The sequence below is a fragment of the Polyodon spathula genome, unplaced genomic scaffold (assembly GCF_017654505.1).
Source record: "Polyodon spathula isolate WHYD16114869_AA unplaced genomic scaffold, ASM1765450v1 scaffolds_1265, whole genome shotgun sequence".
NCBI classification, from domain to species: domain Eukaryota; kingdom Metazoa; phylum Chordata; class Actinopteri; order Acipenseriformes; family Polyodontidae; genus Polyodon; species Polyodon spathula.
The window spans coordinates 53,803-75,000 of NW_024472748.1; the positions used below are offsets into that span (position 1 = coordinate 53,803).

The 21,198-nt window shown below is 41.4% G+C and overlaps 1 protein-coding gene across 1 annotated transcript in view; it reads left to right on the forward strand.

Annotated features, from left to right (window-relative positions):
• Positions 1-20,625, forward strand: part of LOC121309402 (ubiquitin-associated and SH3 domain-containing protein B-like) — a 33,701-nt gene extending 13,076 nt beyond the window's left edge. Inside the window, exons 2-7 of the mRNA XM_041242307.1 lie at positions 16,887-16,940; positions 17,742-17,928; positions 18,436-18,634; positions 19,171-19,340; positions 19,788-19,996; positions 20,427-20,625. Of these exons, the coding sequence (XP_041098241.1) occupies positions 16,887-16,940; positions 17,742-17,928; positions 18,436-18,634; positions 19,171-19,340; positions 19,788-19,996; positions 20,427-20,610 (1,003 nt within the window). The 3' untranslated portion in view covers positions 20,611-20,625. The remainder of the gene's footprint in view (positions 1-16,886; positions 16,941-17,741; positions 17,929-18,435; positions 18,635-19,170; positions 19,341-19,787; positions 19,997-20,426) is intronic.
• The last annotated feature ends 573 nt before the right edge of the window (positions 20,626-21,198 follow it).

Genomic DNA, 21,198 nt, shown 5'->3' on the forward strand with positions numbered 1-21,198 from the left:
TTAACCTGGTAGATCTGGATGCTTGCAACCTCCCTCTGCTCTGCCTGGGCCAAATCCCACCAGAACTGAACAGCTACAAAATGACCCTGTTACACACAATTATAGATTCATATTGAATATAAACTAAATTAAAACGCACGACGCACTGAGGAATGAGAGCGTGTGAATCATTTTATAAAAGCAATGTTCTTGATTACCCTGGTACCTTGGTTTTTTAAACATTTTATTTTGTTCATCACTGCAGGTGCCATAAACTAAAAGCAGCTGTTTTGACAAAATGTATTTAGAGAGTGTCGCGTTGTGTAAAGTGGCTGAAAAAAAAACCTGGACTCTTTAAAGGTTGTGAACAGAACATCGGGACACTGGGACCTTCGATGAAAAACCGGGTCAGTCCCGGCGAAACCGAGACGTCTGGTCTCCCTAAAATTGAAGATGGCTTTACATGGCAATCAGTAGGAACACACTGGGACTGCGCCTGAAAGCAGAGTTGTTATTGTTTTCTTGTAATATGTACAATAATCTGCAACGTCTAGGCTCAGTGCTTATGTGTCTTGTTTTCTGTTTTACTAATACAGTTATTTTATTTCTTTGAAAATGTGTCTTTGCCTTTCAAAATACGACCCTGGTATTGTTTAAAAAAAAACACGAAATCCAGACCGCACTAGATCTAAATCAAACATTTCATAGGCTGTTAACTTGGCCTTCCATTCATTTCACCTGCAAAATGTCAAGCCATGTTTCCAGTAGTTATTTTGGGAACCATGTTATTGATTTGGGCTTTTCTTCTGCTTCCTGCTTTGACCAGATGCATTTCAGACAATGCCTCTGCTGTAACCTTGGTTGCTGAGTCAGTCTCCACAGTTTCTGGTTCGCTAAACTCATTAAAAATAAATAAATGTGCACCTACAACTTACACAGCATTGCTCTTAAATCCCCAGAGATCAGAGAGAGAGAGAGAGAGATCATTTTTTAAAAGTTGCTGTACAGACATTTCTGTGCTTGATATAAGGAAATATGCACAGCTGAAGTGTACCAGAGACCTGTATGTCTCTTTTTTGCAGTTTGTTATAAACTCAAAAGTATAGAGATGTCACTACAAGATAAGACTATTTTAATAAACCATAAACTGGCCAGCATTCTCAAAAAAAAATCTGCTTGATTATTTTTATTTTCTCAGCTTTAGAGTAAAAGAATCCTGAATAAATGAATCCTTTTAAAATGCAAACAAACAAACAAACATAAGGGTTTCTAAAGAATGTCAGACAGTTCTACGGGTTAGTAAAATACAGACAGTCAGTGAATGGTCTTTTCTTCCCCTCATTGCTGGGTATTTGTATAGCAGCCTGAGGGTTTGGTTCAGCCTCTTTTGAATGAAAACACAAGCAGGGCTCGGTTACCAGCTTAGCAATAACAGGCCCTGTCACCGAGGTTCACTCTCTGAAACAGTGTTGTTTATCCCAGTGCTTTCAATGAGGGACACGTGCTCTGCACTAAGCTTATTGGAGAGCCCGTCAATACAGCCTTTGTTAGGCTTTGGCAGCCAATAAAAAATAAAGGCAGTTGTAGCTGAATCACACACACAACTGGTACTGTCCGCAGAGAGGAAGTTGATTGGGACAGGAAGTCAGTGTTGACCTTTAAGTCTGTGATATTTGGTTTGCTTTGTAAAGCTGTGCCGAGAAGCTGTTCTGTGGCCTGAGGGCCAGTGTAAACTGCAAAAGCAGACAACCTTGGTCTTTGGCACAGTTTTTCTAAAGTCTTCATTTATTCTTTTCCCTTGTTCTATAACTGAATGACTATGAATAATGTTGACTATTAAACAATACCTTCGCACTGTATGGTTAATACTATATAAACACAAAGGATAGAGACAAACTGTGCTTGATGCTGGGTTAACGTTTAAAGCATTAAGAAATGCAGGCCTACTTCATGTGGTATATCAAGCAGATACGTGAATTATGTAAATTTACTCACTTCCGTTATTAAAAGGGGCTGTTGTATCATCTGATAAGAACAAATAATTCCTCTTTTACAACTAGCATCTAATGTCCTATTAAAATACAGTGCATGAAACTGTTTGAATCAATTGCTGGGACAGCGATCGAGAACAGTTTCAATGGTTTTCAAACTGTTTAACTCAATTGTGAAGGCCTATAACACCAAACCTATCCAATGCAATATTTTATATTATATTACCATTAAATATATATTTTCATGTGGCTAGAAAACGTGTATATGGAACAGTTTTTATAATGTTATTTTTTGTGCGTGATAAACCACAGTAGCTATATCTTCTAAAGATGAAAAACATCAGGCGAGGTGAGGCTGTGGCTATCACGTAGAGAGATACGGCAACACATATTGAGACTGAACTTTATCTGGTCCACCCACACTGTCTCTGGGGCTGCTCTGTATGCTGCTTACAACCCCCAGAGACTTCCTGGATGAGGAACTTTGGGCCTAAGGGTTGAGTTAACTCCAAGAATAAAGAAAAGCTTACTTACGTTTGAGTCGAAACACAAGCGGATTCAAAACATCCCCTTAAGTTTTGAAAATCAGTTTACCAACGAACGAGAATGCATGACAGTATTTGCAAAAAATGAAGCAACAACATTGACAAGAGTGGGCTCCAACTGTAAACAAATGGCAGCCATTTTGTGCAGAGAAGTAGGCCGAGAATAAAGGGCTTGGTTCTCAGAGCTGTTTACTGATGACCGCTGCATCAGATACATTTAGTCGTCCAGTCACTTTTTCAATTCCCAGAACCTCTGACCCTGCTTGCGGTGTGGAAACCTGACGTCTCATTTTAGACATAATTGTGGATTGGTACCATGCACACCCACACAAATACAAGCTGGATAAATAGATAGATTTAGGTGTTTATTTAATAATCCTGCCTAAATCAACATATGAAACTAGAATATGACTGACATATGGAACAAATATAAATTCCTGTTTTATTGAATAAAAAATATAAAACGAATAGCATTTATGGTCATATTCAGAAACAACTTACTTGGTTTTCAGATATAACCCTGTCTGTTACAATCCGTTATTGTTTTCTTAACAAAGTGAACCTAGAGCTAGCTACAGTAGATTTTCAATTTTGATGCTTTGTACTTCAGATTGCACAACTGTCAATACAAACTAGAAATAAAGTAATGCAGAAGCTTGTAAAGTTTGTATTATGTCATAATTGGTGTTTTTATTTTTTCTTCCAGTAAGAAAAAATGTGCTGATAATGAACTGGAGTGAAAGTCTTTAAACATCTAGCCAACTCAGCAATGACTCAAGCAAATTGATTTCTGCATATTGGAAAACAATGCCTCGTTTGTTAAAATAAATCAAATAAATACATTTTCGAATTATTATTATTATTATTATTATTATTATGATTATTATTTAGTACACCTTATGAATGCCTAGATGATTATAATGCCTTACGTTCTAAACACATTTAGCTGGGCTCTTTAGTCTGTGTGAATCTTTTTAAAGCATTTGAAAACAGCTCAGAATGCCTGATCTGTGAGGATTTAAATGGCGGGGAGTATTTTGATCCTCTTTTGAGAGACTTGTTGGAGTTAAGTAACGGGTAGTTTCAAAGTGCATTTGTAATTAAAACCTGAAGCATTCCTGTCATTCACGTGCCTCCTCTGTGACGCTTTCAATGGAAAACATTGCGGTCTCTGCCATTCCTCACTCGCAATGCATTGTGTTACTGCATCCTAACTATTTAATAGAGCCGCTTGCAGTGGTGCACAGATGCATGTGTACATGTAGGTGCCAGGGAGGGTTAATCAGGTATTCAAGCTGCGGCATTGTTTCCACTCCTCTTTTATATTCTTCAGTCTAATATATACAATTAGTAAGTGCGTGGTTGGAAAATCTAGAATTATTTTATATATGTATGTATGTATATGTGGTCATTTGTTTTTAAAATAGTATTCACTTCAGCCTGCGGTGAGTCTGTATCTGCCACATGTCTGTGCAACTGCAGAGCTACACTTAAACATCTTGCATAACTGTACAGTGCTTAAATATAAGAAGTGAACAGCATGGGAGTGCAAGACAACATGTCCACTCTTATGCACTGACTGTGTCTGTCTCATCATACGGTGAGCACAACTGCCTTCAAGACTTCAGGCCAAAATGATCGTCAAATAACTGTATCGTTCACTTCTACCATTCGACTCCTCCAGCTTCCTGTTGACCTTTGTGGGGTTTTACAAATCCGTGGTTAGGAGGACTACTGTGTGTGTGTTTTTATTCGGAAGACGTTTTTGTTTTGATATTGACAGAACATGCATTATGTATCGTTGCTCTCTGTGTTGTGTGTGTTTTATATTGGAGTATTATTATTATATATATATATATATATATATATATATATATATATATATATATATATATATATATATATATATATATATATATATATATATATATCAGATATGCTGTTTGTTCTTACCCTGGCAGGCTTGTAAACAGGAACTGGCACAGGATGTCAGTGTGGAGGCTTTGGGGGATTCCCTGTGAGGCCGGGGTAAGAGTTCTCCCTGCTGACGGCTGTCACACCAGCTGGGAAAACCAGCTGCTGAAAAGACCGTGTCAATGAGTGGAACAAAGTTTCTACTGGCGCACAAACCTTTACTGTATTATTGGAAATCTATACCTCCCACACCCATCTAGCACATGAAGTAGCGTAAGGGTTCGTTCAGTGGTGAATTAAAATAACAACACTGGTTAGATGAGTGAAATGAAGCCTGCCGTGCACCAGGGTTAGGAAAATCAAATATATAACAGTGCAAGGGAGTCTCTTTGGGTTATTCCTCTCTAAAAAGAAGAGTGGATCCTATTTGAATGATTTAACATAACAGCTCAAAACACCTCATGAAAAATTAAGCAGTTTCATAAGTTACTTTAATTGCGTTGTTATGTTCCCCTTACTTATTCATGGTGTTTGCATGATGTTTCTGGGTTCTGCTCCAAAATTTGAGTTATTTCCATATATCTATAAATCTGTCTTTATCTGACTTTGCGCATGCCTGGAGAATCCTAAATGCTGGTATTAACAAGCCTTCCTCGCCCCATTCATGTCATGTGACCATGTACCCTGTCGGGTCTACTTTCTCTCTCTGTGTACATTATATATTGAGTGGGTGGGGCTAGTGGATTTAAAAGGTTAATTTGTCACATGATTTAAATGGAATGAGGAAGGCTGTCCAGTCCTGGCATTCAGATTCTCCAGGTAAACTTAAAACCAGGTGAAGGCAATTTTCGGGAATTTCAAGGCAAATAATATGCAATTCTATGGGAGAACCCAGAACAACAGATTGATTGTAAACCCTATAAAGAAGTAAGGGCACTGCACAATGCTTCTTGCTGAAGAGAGCTAATCTGGCAGCAGCTGTACAATATGTTATGTAACATGTGCTTTTCTTAAACGCATCTACATGTACGATGCAAGTGGAAGTGCACTTCAGGTAAGAGTCCTTTTGTTAAAATGGTGGACTTGTTCATGGTTTGGTGTGTCTGTCTCTAAATTCTGAACACACAGCTGTCGCTCACCTGTCTGGAAATATGAGTGGGAACAGGGGATCCCTGTTGGTGATCAGAAACTAAACAGCGAGAATCCCTCCCACTCATCCTGTTACTCATCCACAGTCATTTCTGCATTTCTCGTGGTGTGGCTACAGCCGATAACAAACTTTCAAAGCAACATGGCGAAACATGGTTGTTCTCGAGGGTGCAGAAATTGTGAGCAGTCTTCGGGGGAAGTTTTACTTGTGAAGCATTTTACAGGGAGCCCCTTCTTGCTATAGTCTCAGCTAAAGAGCATGTGAATCTCAGAATTTCGGTAGTGTGAAATCTCAGTTCCCAGTCTTACAGAACCAGTAATATCAAACAGGGAACCACCGGCCTCTCAAGGTTTTGAAACAAAACAAATGAGGGGGAAAAGGTTTAAAATTTCTGTTGTGATTCTGGAGCCCTTCCAGAACTCTAAAAGGATATCAGAAATGTTCTTAAATCTGTATTTCTTACCTGTTTTGACATCCTGTTTCTAATTTGTCAAGGTTGAATTTCTGAGGTGGGGGAAGCATATCGGTGTTGGACAGGCTTCAGCGCACAATGCTTCACGCAAGAGCTTTAATAAAGAGTGCAATGTTAATATGCTTCCCCACCTCACTTCAGAAAATCATGAGGAGACTTTTCCTGTCGGTGTTTGTTTCCTGTAACTTTTGTGATTTTAATGATCAGAGCAGTCATTTAAAATGGCATTCTAATAATGCGGTTTTAAGACTAACAAGACTTGTTGTGTTAACTCTTCTACCCAGATGGGCTGATCGCTGAACTACTGCTATGGCATTGCTTTGTAGAAGTTGTTTTTACAATGTTCCTCTGATCATGAGACAGAGTGCTGGGCAGGTGTGAGCCCTGAGTTACATATTCAGGGTTTGCACTGATGTTTTTGCACAGTCAGGGTTTGCAATGATGTTTTTGTTGTATTTGCACAGCTTGGATGAGACTGCCGTACAACGCTGTCTGTACACTGCAAACACACCTGGGGCTTCAGGGGTAAATATATCTTGCAGGGTGCCCTGGGCTCGACGCTTTTCAGATCGCCTCATGAGCTCAGTGCTTTTACCTTGGATTCTGGAGTTGGAAATTGTTTGGTTGTAATTATAAACTTCACATCCTGTCCTGCCCCTGGTCTTTAGCAGGCAAAATTGGTGCGCATTGATCCTGCATATTTGTGCAGCCGGCAAACCCCCCCCCCCCCAAAAATAATTTTGTAGTGATTAGGTACAAGGAAGTAGTATGGACTTTTCGTCTTTAAGAAATGTCCAAATGAAAGTGCAGTGGAATAAAAAGCTCAACAGAACAACAAGAGCAGTAATAATGTGGTGCTCAGTAGTTTTTAAAACTTGAATAGGGAAATAACTGGTACGTCTAAAAAGATCGCTTTGTAACCTGATCTGCAAGTGGGTAGTGGTTGGTCTATTTTTTATGGACATGAGCACTTCAGAAAATTGGCTCGAAAGAGATGTTCTGAAATGTTTCCAGTTTGGGGCGCCATATGGAATTGCTGAAACACGCACACATCTTTTAAACTTCTTGAACGTGTTGCAGTGGCAAACTCTTGAACGAATATTGAACTTCTCTGGCAGTGCTTGCGAGGTAACGCCTCTGACAAACTCTTAGTCATGCTCGTGAAGATGTAGCTTGCTCAGTGTTCCATTATCCTTTTTATGATGTAATAACTGGTTCTTATTACAATTCTGATACTCTCAGGCTGCTCTTGGTTATAGTTTTCAGTCCTAGACATAATGTAAGCTTGATATTAGTAATCTCCAGCACGTACACTGCAGTGTGTTTTCAACAGCACTAAAGAAAGCTTCATCCAGATGTGTTTAGATGGTGCTGCTTCGACACATGGGCTGCTCAAACATGCACATGTTTAAAATATCTGTGGAAGGCAGCTAGACCTGAAGAGCATCAAAGAATTAATAAAACATGGCCAGTATTTAAGCAAGTTTAATTAGAGCCACAGAGCCAAATGGTCCAGCTAGTGTCTTTATCATTGCAATGGCTGATCCTACTGGATTTCCTGACATATCGTAATGCCCAGCATCAAACTGTACAGATATAGATTTATATATATATATATATCAGAATGAACATTGCCCTTATTGCAATTAATTAAAATCCTCAGAAATAAGAATATGTAAGCGGTAATTCTTTTTTTTTTTTTTTTTTATAAATAAGAACATTTGGAAATGTGTTTTTTTTTTTATATCTAACATTCTGAAAACAAACCTCTTGTTCAGTTTTAGCTAAAGCAGATTGTATCGTCCCAATTTAGCAAGTTCTTATGTTCAGCATTCTTGCAGCTCTCATTAGCATTTCCTGTTGTGTGCAGCAGCAGATTTGTGTGTCTCATGGCGTTGAGAGTTCCCTGTGATATTTCTTGCGCAGTGTAGTCTTTTAATATTTAAGGTCATTTTCTCTACTTTGCATATTATTTTTGATGTTAGTGCATATCTTTTAAACAGCTTTAATCTTTCGTAGCGTTAGTATATAACCCAGATTCCCATCTAATGGAGCTCTGGTTTTCTTACCTGATTATTTTTTATAAACAGGGGTTCATCTTGAATTTTTCTCAAGGGTCATAGTGGAATATTTAATTCAATCTGAGTGCCAGGTTTTATAAGATGTAATTTCTTCAAGTAAGAAATCCAATATTCTTACAAGGTAGGTTGTATAAAGTGTCCTCATACAAGTTTCCCATAGTAAAAGCATCGCGAAGTATAATAAAGCACAGGCAAGCATTGGAAAAAATAGCAAGGTGTGGTAAAGCATGGCAGACCAGGGTTAGCTATGGTAAATGTGTAGTATAACCATGGGGAAAAGCATAGCCAAACTGCAAAAACACTATCGCAAACTTTAAAAGAGCATCCTTAAAGTAACTCTAGTAACCCTGTAGCAATACTAAAAGAGATTTTGTGAAATTCAGTGACCAAATGCTCTGACAGGACGTCTTTCTCATGTTTCTTTCAGCGTTACTAACTGTACCTCTGCTGGCTGTTTGACAGTTGTGGATGAAGCTAGTGTAATTGAGCAGTTCAGTTTTTTTCTGGTTTCAACACCGTGAAGGCCTATTGTCATGAATTTATATCGACTGACTCCTAACGACAGTTTGAAAAGAATACGTACAAACGTAACAGGAAACAATTACTCCTTACCAAGGAAACCTTTGGGTTGGTTTGTTTGATGTTTTATCTCCCCTGAAATTATTGTCTCTTTGTCTGCTTTTTTTTGTCATAACCGGAAGGAAATACGTATTTTTTTTTTTTTTAAAACCACACACACAGACGTTTGTTCGATGTTTGAAAAGAGAAACTGTCTCTTAATTTAGTGTTCAGTCAAGGGTGGGATACGACCTATTTATTTGTGGAAGGAAACATGACAGAAATAGTATGAAACTACAGGGCTACAATCTAAAATAAACCCATTGGTGTGGAAGTAGTTATAACAGCAAGAGTCTTTTTACAGAAATGCTGAATTTCACACTCGCCTGATAATTGTGTGTGCTGTTCATTGAACACTGCAGACCTCTTTAGAGGGTTGGGAAAGACCCCAGAGCAGTGCACGCACACACAGAGGGTCTTCCTAATCACACAGCACCCGTCAGGTTACAAATACTTAGAGTTTGTCGGGATGGGGCGGGGCGGGGGAGCTGTCGTGCACGTATGCTGTCCGCAATATGCATAAATATTGATAATTGAGTAAGCCTGGTAAACAGCTTCTTATGAATCACAACAATGAGAATGGGGCTCTGAAATTACTGTAAAATGTGTTGTTTTGCACAGGATGACATCTGCTCACAGCACAGTACATCCAGACCAGACAATGCAGGTGTGATCAAAATGAGACCGTGTAGATCAACAGCACGTGTACACAGACATCACGCAGAATACATGGGGGTCCCCAAGTGGCTCGCGTGGTGTGTGGGGTGTCATACACTCAAGGGGGTGCAGGTTTGAGTCCTGGCTGTGCCAAGTCGCCGGGATTCCTTGGGGATTCCACTGGCAATGTTGCATTGGCTCTGGTGCTGCTGCTGTAGGTTAGGGAGGCAAAACCTACACCTGCTCTCGAGTTTCTAGGTGCAAAGAGGCAATTGGTTTGGTGGTGGGATCGGAGGACACCCACTGATTCTTTTGGGTGTTGTTGGGGAATTGGGCAAACATACTTTATTTTGACAGCTGCAGTAAACGCGATGCTGTATGTTTCAATAAAAGGATCTGTAAACATTTTTCTTAATGTATATGTATTTACACACACTGTTCGAAATGTTGGTTTAATGATACAAACCGTGGCATTATTAAGAGCCACCCCTTTTTAAACAGCTGAATAAACTACACTGTGAGAGAATGGGGTAGTGCTGGGCTCCTGCAGCATGTAGCACAGTGTGTCGATCACAACATATAAAACAAACCGCGTAGTTTAGAATAGCTTGCCAGACTTCCATCCGGTGGTAACTGAGACTGGAGACAAGTGAGTGAAAACGCACTCCAAGCATAGCCAGAGAGCTGGGCTCCAGAACCACCCTTCTGTTTACAGACATCCTCTCTGTGCAATGCCTGTTGGAAACCAGAACTGCTGGCTTGTGTAACAAGACCGTAGCCCAGATTAGATGTCTTTATTTCAGAAGAGGGCATTGCTAACCAGAGGGATGCTTTGAACGCTGAAAGGGCAGTGCTGCAAAAGACTTGTTTCAATAGATATGGCACTGCTGAATGCTTTGGATGCCTTTTAAAAGCACATAAGAGCTCACCAAATTATTTCTTACCTGGTGATCTCCTAGATGTTCCTTTTTCTTATATGAAGCATATTTTGATTTGCACTCCAATTCAAATGACAATTAGAACATGGAACCAGCTGGTTCCTTTCACCCTGACTGGTCAGTAGTGGGTGTCTGATTGTCAGTAAAGGACCAAGAAATGTATCTTTTTAAATAATGTTCTGTTCCAAATCAATCTGCTCAGAAATATGCTTTTTTGTAGCATCCATTTGATGTTTTAATGAAAGAAAATATCTGTTCAAATGTCCGCCCTCTGAGTGCTGTCTTTCAAAGAATGCAGACAGACATTTAGCTTCAAGGGTTAAAACCTTTTTCCTTGGTCATACTGCTTCATTAACACAGGGTGTATTTATTGATATGCCAACATATTTACAGGACAGCCTGATGTATCAACTTCTATACAGCGGAAGCAGGTTACATTACAATCGTTATTTCAAATCTAAAAGAAGAACCTGATTCACGTTTTTCTAAACATGATTTGAAAAAAAAAACAAGAGCTGCTTTTAATTGCTGTAGTTCTTCCAGGTTTATATTCTGTGCTTGTCAGAGTCTGTCTGTATAGGGCATTACTACACAATACCACCAAGCAGAAATACAACAGCCAAACTCTCACGCTGAGAAGGCAGGCTGCTTCCTCTCGCACAGACAGACGCTCAGAGCTGTGAGGGAGAAAGTGTAGTAACAGCAGTGTGGGCGGCTAGAATTACACTTTTTTCCACCACTGTGGATAACTGTTTCAAGGTTAAAGTGCTTTGAAAAAAGGCACAGGTGTATTGTAACGTGCATGAACACAGTGCATCACATTATTGTTTCCTCTGTGCAAGCGATTGGTCCTGGATCTGTCTGGGGTGTCAAATGTAATCTCTGGGTATGTCCAGCTGTCTTTCTCTGTGTAGTTTAAGTGTTATGCATACATCACCACTTGTCTAATTGTGATGAAACTTGTTAATATGAAATATTTCCTAATCTGTACTGTATACAGTATGGAAGTGATTTGTCTGTCTGTCCGTAAACAGAGGGGTTAGCCTTAGTGTTTATTTCATAGTCAATCATTATTTACAGTGCATTTCACTCAATGATGTACACCTATGCACAACAATAATGTGGCAGTAATTCCTAATATGGTGATGGAAGGCTCTTCTGCTTACAAACATCCCCAGTATGATCAAACTGTTTCAAGAGCTCAATGTTAAAGTTTAAGCATTTAGGAAATAAATAATCCATCGTCTAAAATGAGATCCTGTTGCACGGCAGTGTTGCAATGTGCTTCGGGTGGTTTGATGATCTGATTCCAGTTGCATTGTATAGTACAGGAGAGTTGATCCTCTCAGTGCTCACACAATGAGAGCATTGTGGTAAAATGCCAGGGCTTCTCTTGTGGATGGATATTCTAGGTAGTTTTCAGGCAGGACGGAAATTACTTCATGTGCCTTTTTCCACTGGAGGTAGCACTCCTAACAATGGAGTACTTTTGTACAGAATTGCCAGGCAAAGTGATGCCTGTGGGGTTGTTTGTGCAGCTAGCCTGCGTTGGGTGTAGGGCTGGGGTTTCAACACATTATCAGCCAGTGCTTTCACAGTGTTGTGCACAACTTGTTTTTAAAGGGGCTTGTTGGTGTTGTAAGCCCATGTTAAGAAGTACCAGCTTTCTGGCTGTTTTCTTTTTAAAGTTATCTCTTTCATCTAACGACACTGGGTTCAATATCTGAGCTAGAGATCCCCTATAAACTTCCCAGTAGAGGCACTCCATTGTACATGTTTACCATAGTACATCTGCATAGAAATTTGGAAGTCATCCCATGGTTACACAATGCCTCTAGCATATTTTGCAATCGTTTGCCATACATAGGATATTTGACCATCATTATACATTTCTACTAATGCAGTGACGAAGTGCCCTCAGCACCCCCTAGTGGTCTGTTTCAGTGCTACAAGTTGATAAAGCCATTCCATTCTCCATTGTAAATGAGCTGGATTTGTGTAGTTATGAAAGCACCACTGCTTTGGAGTAAACTCTTTCTCACTTTCTTTAGTGCATGCGGGCTGTGTTAGCAGCGCGAGAGCCTGTTTCCCTCACTTATGAAATTCCTTGGCTCTGAACCGTACTCATTAGAGCCCATCTGGGAGAACAGCAATTAGATCATTTTCTTCGTCACCAGCCCTAAACCGCATTTCTTAAAGGCTGTTAATTAGGCAGTACAGAAGTACAAAGCCTCACTCAAAAGTAGGTCAGTATTAATGTTCTGCAGAAGCTCGGCACATCTGCAAGTCCTCGGCAGCTTTCCACAGTGCGTAGCAAGACCTGGAGGGGGTCATTTTTATCAGCAACTGTGATATTCAGAAACAGTCGTCTGAATGCTAATAATTAGGGATGTGAAGTTTGACAAGTTTTTTACTTTTCACAAAAAGCTGCAGAGGCCGCTCCATTTATTCTCTTATTAAAAAAAAAAAGAAAAAAAAAAGGTGGGAATTTGTTTTATAACAAACGTTACCATTGTTAAGAACAGCAATACAGGAGGGATGTGTTATGAAGGTACGAAACCATCTTTGGAGAATACAGAAATAATTCATATCAGTGAGATGAAACCACAATTGGCTGACAACCAACCCCTTTCACCACTAAATGCTTCGCAGGCAGGAAACCCAAAACCAGACCAAAAGCATATCGGTTTAAAACAGATGGACAGCACACAGCTCAACAAAGCGCACAGCGAGTGGTATTTCAGGGTTTCAAGAGAGAACTCCTTATCAGCTGTTAAAACAAGCAACAGACCACTCCTCTCTGTGCTGTGGAGCATGTTTACCAGTGTAGACATTGGCATGGCTTTCCAATACGTATGTAATGTCTTGATTAAAAACATGATCAAAAAGGTTCATCGTGACTTTGAATAACAAAAATATTTTTCGTTCGAAAATGATTTGAAAAATTGCCTTTGCACCTTCTTCAAAATAAGACTAGCTGTAAGTTGTTTTGACTTCTTGGCCTTTTGAGTGCTGTTATGTGGGCGGAGTTGTGATTGATGTGTTGTTATTGCTTTTTGTGAGAGGTTTAGAAACGCCTTGAAGGCGTACAGAAACCTTAACGGGCAGAAAGCCACATACAGCTTTCTCCTGCACCCATTGGTTAAGTCGCTCTCATGACCATTCTAGTACGTCTTGTGTTGTAATCATGGGAAAATTACAACAACTCCGTCACTGGCATGAGCCATTTTCCCCAGCCGAGTCACAGTATAAATTTAATTGGGCTATTTTCAAAGATTTTTATTCCAAATCGGCTTCTGTATTATTTTGTGTCTGAAAGGAAAAATTACAAATTTTACAACAAATCGGAAAATCTTAAATGTGGCATGTAGATCTGAAATAAGACTGTTTTTTATATTGACTTGTGTTCATCTTGTTTACTGTCTCTTTGTATTTTCTAAAAAAGTCTAAAGTGGCCTCAACAGAGCTCTCAAACACAAAGTGCTGCTGGTACACCTGAGTGTAACCCTGTAACTCGTCCCCCCTGCAACACTCTCCCCGGATGGCATTTCCACACAGCAGCTGCTCTCCCTAAACTATTTCCATCAAATACCTGCACATCAGTAACACTGCAGTCAGGTGACTTCTCCCGTGTAAATGTGAAGCCAGTAATAAAAAAGTAAAAAAATCAAGGAACTGAACTGTGTTCAGCTGTCCCACAATTTCTTATAGAACTAAATTTACAGCGCAATGTGCCTCATATATAGTGACTGTTAAGGTATTATAGAGCATGTTATAAACTATAATAGCATATATATATAAATTCTTTGTTTGGTCCCAGATATTAAAATGAGGTCCTTACAAACCAACCAGCTTGCTATAACTGCATTGAAAGTCAAGGTAGAGCTGCTTGGTTCTTGACAGCATTGTCTGATCCCTCCCATTCTGCCAGCTCTGTGGAGCCTGCCTCACAATGATTGCCATTCCCAGTGAGTGTGCTGCCAGCTCCCTGTGAACCCTGTCAGTTCAGTGGTAATGGGCTGCAGGGGCTGCCCAGGCGATGTGGAAAGTGATTAATGGGTATTACAAGCCAGTGCTGGAGCTCGGAGGACACGCTCCCTGTGCAAGGAGATTGCTCCCTGTGCAAGGAGCAGCTCTCGATCCAGCTGCTCGTCCTGCCTCATCGGTAACGCGGGCCGAGGGGTGCGCTGAGCATTGTGGGACACGTCTGTCAAATCTGGGGCTGTTATCCTGGTAGGGAAGAAAGGGGAAATACTTAAAAATAACACTTCCAGATGGCAAGGAGGGAGCTGATCATTGACAGAAGGCTGTGTTTGTCTTGCTGTGGTGCCTTAACCCATAATCCTGGATTATCCAGCATATTCCTGTTGGATTAGTCCGTAATCTTCTCAGCAAAGACAAGAAAGTAAATGACAGAAACAGCTGGGAATGGGGTCAATGCTTGTGACCAACTATGACTTGCCTACATTTCTTAAAATACCTCATTTTGAGGTTGTAATTTAAAGGGGAGTAAAAATCTGACCTCTCTAATCGTCTTACTGGTCGAATATTGCAGAACGTTACATATCTACCCACCAAGCTTTTGCAAAACCAAGTTGATTCCAATGAACCAACAATGTTACGAACGGCCTTGAGAGCAGACTTACTGTGGAACACCTTCATATCCTGTCATTGCATAATGCCAGCCAGTCCTTCAAGTGAAGTCATAAGACACCAGACATGCCCTTGGCTCTGAGTTCAATCCCACAGAAGCTCTTTTCAAGCAGGAGGCCACTAACACTGCATTTGATTGCAATCTTCAATAGTCTGTCTGGCCCTGCTACTGCGAGGGTCGTCCGCTGGAACTGGAAACCCAATCGTTCCTCCTCGCCGAGATCAGTGCTAATGGCTTATTCACGGTCAGCTAAACTCAGGCAAGCTACTCCTTGCAGTGCGTTACTAATCAATACCAGGATGAAACTTGAGCTTAATGTGCCTCAAAAGGTAAGGGGCACCAGCATTGGCTACTGGCGGGTGCCGTGAGTGCTTCCCTTTACAGCTCTTGTAAACCTGGAATCGAATTGTAAGCAGATGAACCTTTATCCGCTGCACATTCCACCCCCATCTTCCCTCAAAGAGTACGCTTAGACTGCGAGAGTAGGTGGCCCGCCAGAGTTGAAAGGTTGTCCCGTTCACACATGGTTTGAACGGACTGAGGAAGGCTTGTCAGTGCCGGCACATGGGATTCTCCAGACTAACGCAAAGCTGGTGCAAGGCAGATTTACAGGGAAATGAAAACTGATTATTGGAGCAATGCTGCATGGACATTTATTCCAACAAGGTTATTTGAAAATGTAAGCTGTGGTTTCCTAATTCTTCATAGCACATGAGAGCTGTCTAATTGTAGAACTGTGTTTTATTACTACCGTACAGTACATATTTTGAACTCTAGATGCATAACTGCAATGCTTTTGTTTTATTTATTTTATTTCTGTCAAAAGAAAATGGCTTCAGGCTTTAGAGACCTTCATGAACTGTAAATAGTGAATGGTTAACAGTGCTGATCCTGGAGAACTTGTCAAACTTACTTCTGATTTGCTTTCCACATCACTGAAGCTTAATTTCTCTGCCCCCGTGATTGTGAAATTGTGGGACCAATTATCAAGAGGCTTATCATAATTATCAGCCAATCAGAAGGCGTGCTCAGTGCCGGCCGTTGCTAGGGTAACTCTTTTGCTCTTTTGGGTAGGCAGAGTGGCTCAGGCATACATGAGAGTATTATTTTGAGAATGCACTTTTATTCTGAACAAACATCACACAAAGTGAAAGTGTATGCAGAGTATAACCACAACTAAATAGTGTGTGCTGTACAAGCACATTTTTGCACTTGTTTCTTTTGTCAAAAAGTGATCTGCCCCTGGTGCAAGTGCCAGCCATTGGACAGCCCTGAGCTTGATCTAGGGGGCTGACAGTAGGTGCTCTGTTGGCAGGTGCTCCACATCCAAGACTGCACTTATGATTATAGTTTCACAAGGAAGCGTCTCAAAGACTCACTGCAGATTTTTACCTACAACTTCCCTGAAGGGGTTAAGAAGCAGTGATCAGGTACAAGTTACATAATAAACAGTAAAAATGTAGCCTTTTTATATCCCAGAAGTTTAGTCATCTTCCAAAAAAAATAAAATCTATATTTTATAATACTGCTTTAGTAGTCCTACCTGATTGTAGATATCCCAAATAATGTGATCTACGTAATGAAGTACAACTTACTGGCAACAGGGCCAAGCAGTAAATTACACCTTACTGGTGTTTTCATTACTGAAACAGAATATTAGGGTTCAAATAAAGAACGCAGTCATTGTATTGGATTATTTTAGTTTTTTGTTACCCGCTATTGGTAGATCCTCTTCGAATGAAGTTGTTGTCCAGGGGGGTTGGGATTCGATACATTTGGCACAGTATGAAATGCTTTCACAAACCACCATTGATTTTAGCTTTGTTTATGTAAAGCAGGATGCAAATCCACTGACAGGCCCTGTCTTTCCTCTCTGTTCCCCTGCAGGCAGAAAGCTCTTGTGTCTACTGGAGGAAGGAGCGTACAGGCAGCTTGTGATTGGTTGGTATGAACTCAAAGGGATGCTTTTCATAGTAAACCGTCTACATTTACTTAACGTGTGTCCTGTTACGCTGGTATAACCCTCTGTGGTTACCCTCTCGCCTTTATTTACCATGCTTACCATCCCGTGAGAAACTGCGTCTCCTCAAGCCTCACTGCGGGGAAGCATATCCATGTGGCACAGGCTGCAGTGTGCAGCGCTTATATGCTTCCCCTCCTTACTTCCCCTAAGCATGTCAAATAATGAACTCTGCAGAAACCCCAGTAGAGAGGATATTGAAGAGGTAAGAAGTTAAAGGTTAGGTAAATGTAGATGGGGTTTAGTGGTAGGGGGTAGAGAGTGTATGTAGCTAACATGCCACCCAGAACGATTAAATACTCAATAAAACTGAATTTAGAAACACTGAAAGAAACGACAATTCGACAGCAAGCCTTTTTTCAAAAACATTTGTCATTAAGTTTCTTTTAGTGTTTCTATAATCTATAAGGCACCTTCTCACAAAGTTTTTAATATATCTACCATGCATTATTATTATTATTATTGTTTTTATTATTATTATTATTATTATAATATACAGGGTGTCCATTAAGTGAGGAATCCTGGGCAGTATCAAACATCATGCCGATTAGAGTGTTAGCTTGGGTCACCACTCCCCGTTGACTATCTGTACCACACTATGCAGCTGATTAAATGAAGCAGCGGTTCTTTTATTGTTTCCCAGGACCCCCTGTCACATGGCCGTCCCCTTATGCACTGTGGGAGCTGACCCCCTTGTGTGTGCGTGTGTGCTGTCATTGCAGGCTCTTCTCTCACATCGATGACCCCTTCCTGGACGACCCCCTCCCCAGGGAGTATGTTTTGTATCTGCGTCCCAGCGGCCCGCTCGCTCACAAGCTCTCTGAGTTCTGGCAGCAGTCGCGCATGTCCTGCGGCAAGAACAAGGCGCACAACATCTTTCCTCATATCACTCTCTGCCAGTTCTTCATGGTGAGCTGAAGGAGCCTTTTTAAAGAAGTGTTACACCTTGTCTTTCTATTAATGTTGCAGATGTAGCCTAGACATGTTCTTACTTTCTTATTAGTGTGATACAGGTTTGTCTTTCTTATTTACTCATTTCTGTATTTTAATTTGCTGCTTAAGATCACTGAAGTGGTTACTGATCACCTAAATGAATGTGCGAGCACAATTAAACGTAATAGCAATTCTCATGTATTGCATAATGTCAACGAAATACTTCCTTAGTGTTTTTGAATGACAAAGGTGCTTTGATGATGCTGTTTCCTCTATAAAGAGTTGCATAATACCTTAACCATTACCTAAATTAACGCACAAGCACAATTGAATGTAATATCAATGAATACTGAAAGGTTTCCTTTAAAAATGACGTATGCTACGGCTATAATCTCTTTTCCCGGTTCGTGGTTTTATATCGGGTAAGCCGTGCAGCAGTAGTCCGCACTCGGGCTGACTGGTTTTTCTTCTTCTTCTCCGCAGTGTGCTGACAGCAAAGTGGAGGCTCTGTGTGAGGCCTTGCTCGCCACGGTTACCCAGTGGAGGAGTCGCTTCCCCATCCCCCTGCCGCTGGAGCTCTACACATCCTCCAACTTTATCGGCCTCTTCGTGGAGGAGCAGTGCGCAGAGGCACTGAAGACGTTCGCAGCCGACTTCGCCACGGAGGCAGCCAGCAAAGCAGGTGAGGTGCCAGGGGCTTCGGATCAGGAAGGAGAGGGGGTGGTTCACAGTTCTAGGGTCTGTACATTTTGGTTTATCCGTTTTTATTGAAATACTAAAAGTTACCCTGTAAATTCAATTACAACCGTTTCGACTAGACGGCTTTCTCAATGTCTTCAGCGACTGGGGTTCAGAAAGATTTCTAGTTGCTGAAACGTTTGTCATTAAATTGAATTTTGCATTTCTAAATATAGCACTAAAAGTTAATAATTTTTGCTGTAAAGACTTGGGTAATGCCCAATCCATTCCCTGAATGAATGTGCACTCAACACGCTTTGAAACCACAGCAGTCATGCACTTAATTCACAATCACGTTTTCAAAATGTGATGAACCGACGTTGTATGGATAGGGAATAAATAACAGCATCACATGATAGCCAGCGGGAGCTAGTCGGAACTCCGCAGAAGGGAAGATGGGAGAATGAGAATGGTAAAGGCACCCTTGTACCCAGTTAAGTCTGTGCTTGCTGTTGCTGACCTGGGTTCCCTCCTCTACAGACGTGCGCGTGGAGCCCCACAAGAAGCAGCTGCACGTCACCCTGGCCTATCAGTTCCAAGCTAACCACCTGGCTGCCCTGGAGAAGCTGGCCAAAGGCATTGACATCAACCTGGGCTGCGACTGGGTGGCAGTGCTGTTCTCCAGGGACATTCGCTTCGCCAATCACGAGGTGACACGTTTGAGCTCAGCGTAGACGAGGCAGAGAACTGTCCACTGACCTCCAGGCAGTGTCGTGCCAGTTGCTGCTGCTTCCCAGTACCCTGTGATTTCATGTGAGCTGCAGTATGGCCTTGTGACCAACCAATTAAAGGTAGCAGGATGCAGCAGTTTGTCAACAGTGTCGTTTTTAAAATACTTCTTGAATTCAAACTGGGGACCAGTGATAATGTTTACGCCACCAACAAGAGGTTAGAAAACACATTCTAAAACCTCGCTTAGCGCTTCTATAAATTAACTTGCTGTTTTATTGTTAGTTTTGTGTCATTGAAACATCTGGCCCTGTTCATCAAAACACTAATGAGTTGTTATGCATTAGATTTGCAGCTCTGCAGCTAGTTTTGATCAGTCCTGTTCTCTAACTCTGAGACTGTGCCCCCACCCCACCCCCCTGCTCCAGACCCTGCGGGTGATGTACCCGTACGCCCCTCAGAATGACGATGAGCTGGAGCTGGTCCCGGGAGACTTCATCTTCATGTGTGTGGTGGAGCAGACCAGCACAAGCGAGGGCTGGATCTACGGCACGTCCCTGACCACAGGCTGCTCCGGGCTGCTGCCTGAGAACTACATCATGAGGGCCGATGAGTGTGACACCTGGGTCTTCCATGGGTAAGGGCCTTCATTGGCTTTGGAGCAGCTTGAACCAACCTGAGGGGTCTTTAAATTGGGAATATAGCCTGCAAGTGCTGTGCTGAGTTTCAGATTTTGCCTAACATCGGCGAGGCATCGTTCATCCTCGGGGTGACTGGCCACATGTATTAATGTAACTACTCCAGGGTATATTTGAAGAAATAAGCAGGTCTATTCTTATTTATTTAACCTTACTTGGACAATTTAGTTAATTTTCCTGCATGCTTTTTTTTTTAAACAGTTTCAGCTTTTTGTTTGGCATGAAGACACGATATTGTTAAAGATAGCACTCATATAAAAAATGAATTGATGCTGCGTAGGGAAGAAATGATCAAATGATCAGAATGTTACTGGGAGAGCCACTAGGTGTAGGCTAACACTGACCGCCCCTCTCCCTGCCTCTGTCCAGGTCCCACTCCTTCCAGAACGCAGCCTCCCCGATGGGGTCGCGGGGGTGCGACGGAGTCCTTGATGGCAGGCTGCATGAGGAGCACGGTCCAGGAGAGCCCCCCGCACTCAGCGTCGTCTGCCAGCCCATGCAGGTACTGGAATACAGAGCACTGGCCGTAGAGCAGCCAGGCAGGGTTATTTAAAGGGGGGGCGCTATGGCTGGGGTACTTGGCTCTCAAGATTGCTGGCGAGTGTTGCTACCTGGTTCTAAACACACAGCGTATCAAAAGTAACAGCTGTGATAAAGAATGAATGGCATATACAGCTTTAACCCACAGGTGGAATTAAATAATGCCAGCAAAACGAATAACAACAACAAGGTTAGGACTCACAAAGGTGCCGACAGTGTTTCTGGTTATGTGACAATTTAGTTTTTCTTTAATGAAAAGAAATGGTGCAAAATCCCTAGGCACAGCATTTAAACTCAATACGTGCAAGTTTCAGTATGTTTGGGTGGGCCTGGAGAATCTGTCTTCTGTAAACATGTGATGCTGCTGTGTGAGTTTGTGGCTCGTTACTGCCCCCTGTGTTTATATAAATGTATTGCACAGCCCTTCCAAAAACTGGATCTTTACCAGATAAATTAGTATGTTCTTGTAACTTGTTGTACTTTGGTGTACAAAATTGCGAATCCTGTTGTAACCAATAAAGCAAATCAAAGACAACATGTATTTTTCAATGCTATTCCTTCTCTCTCGCACTGTCACGCTCTCTCTCTCTCTCTCTCTCTC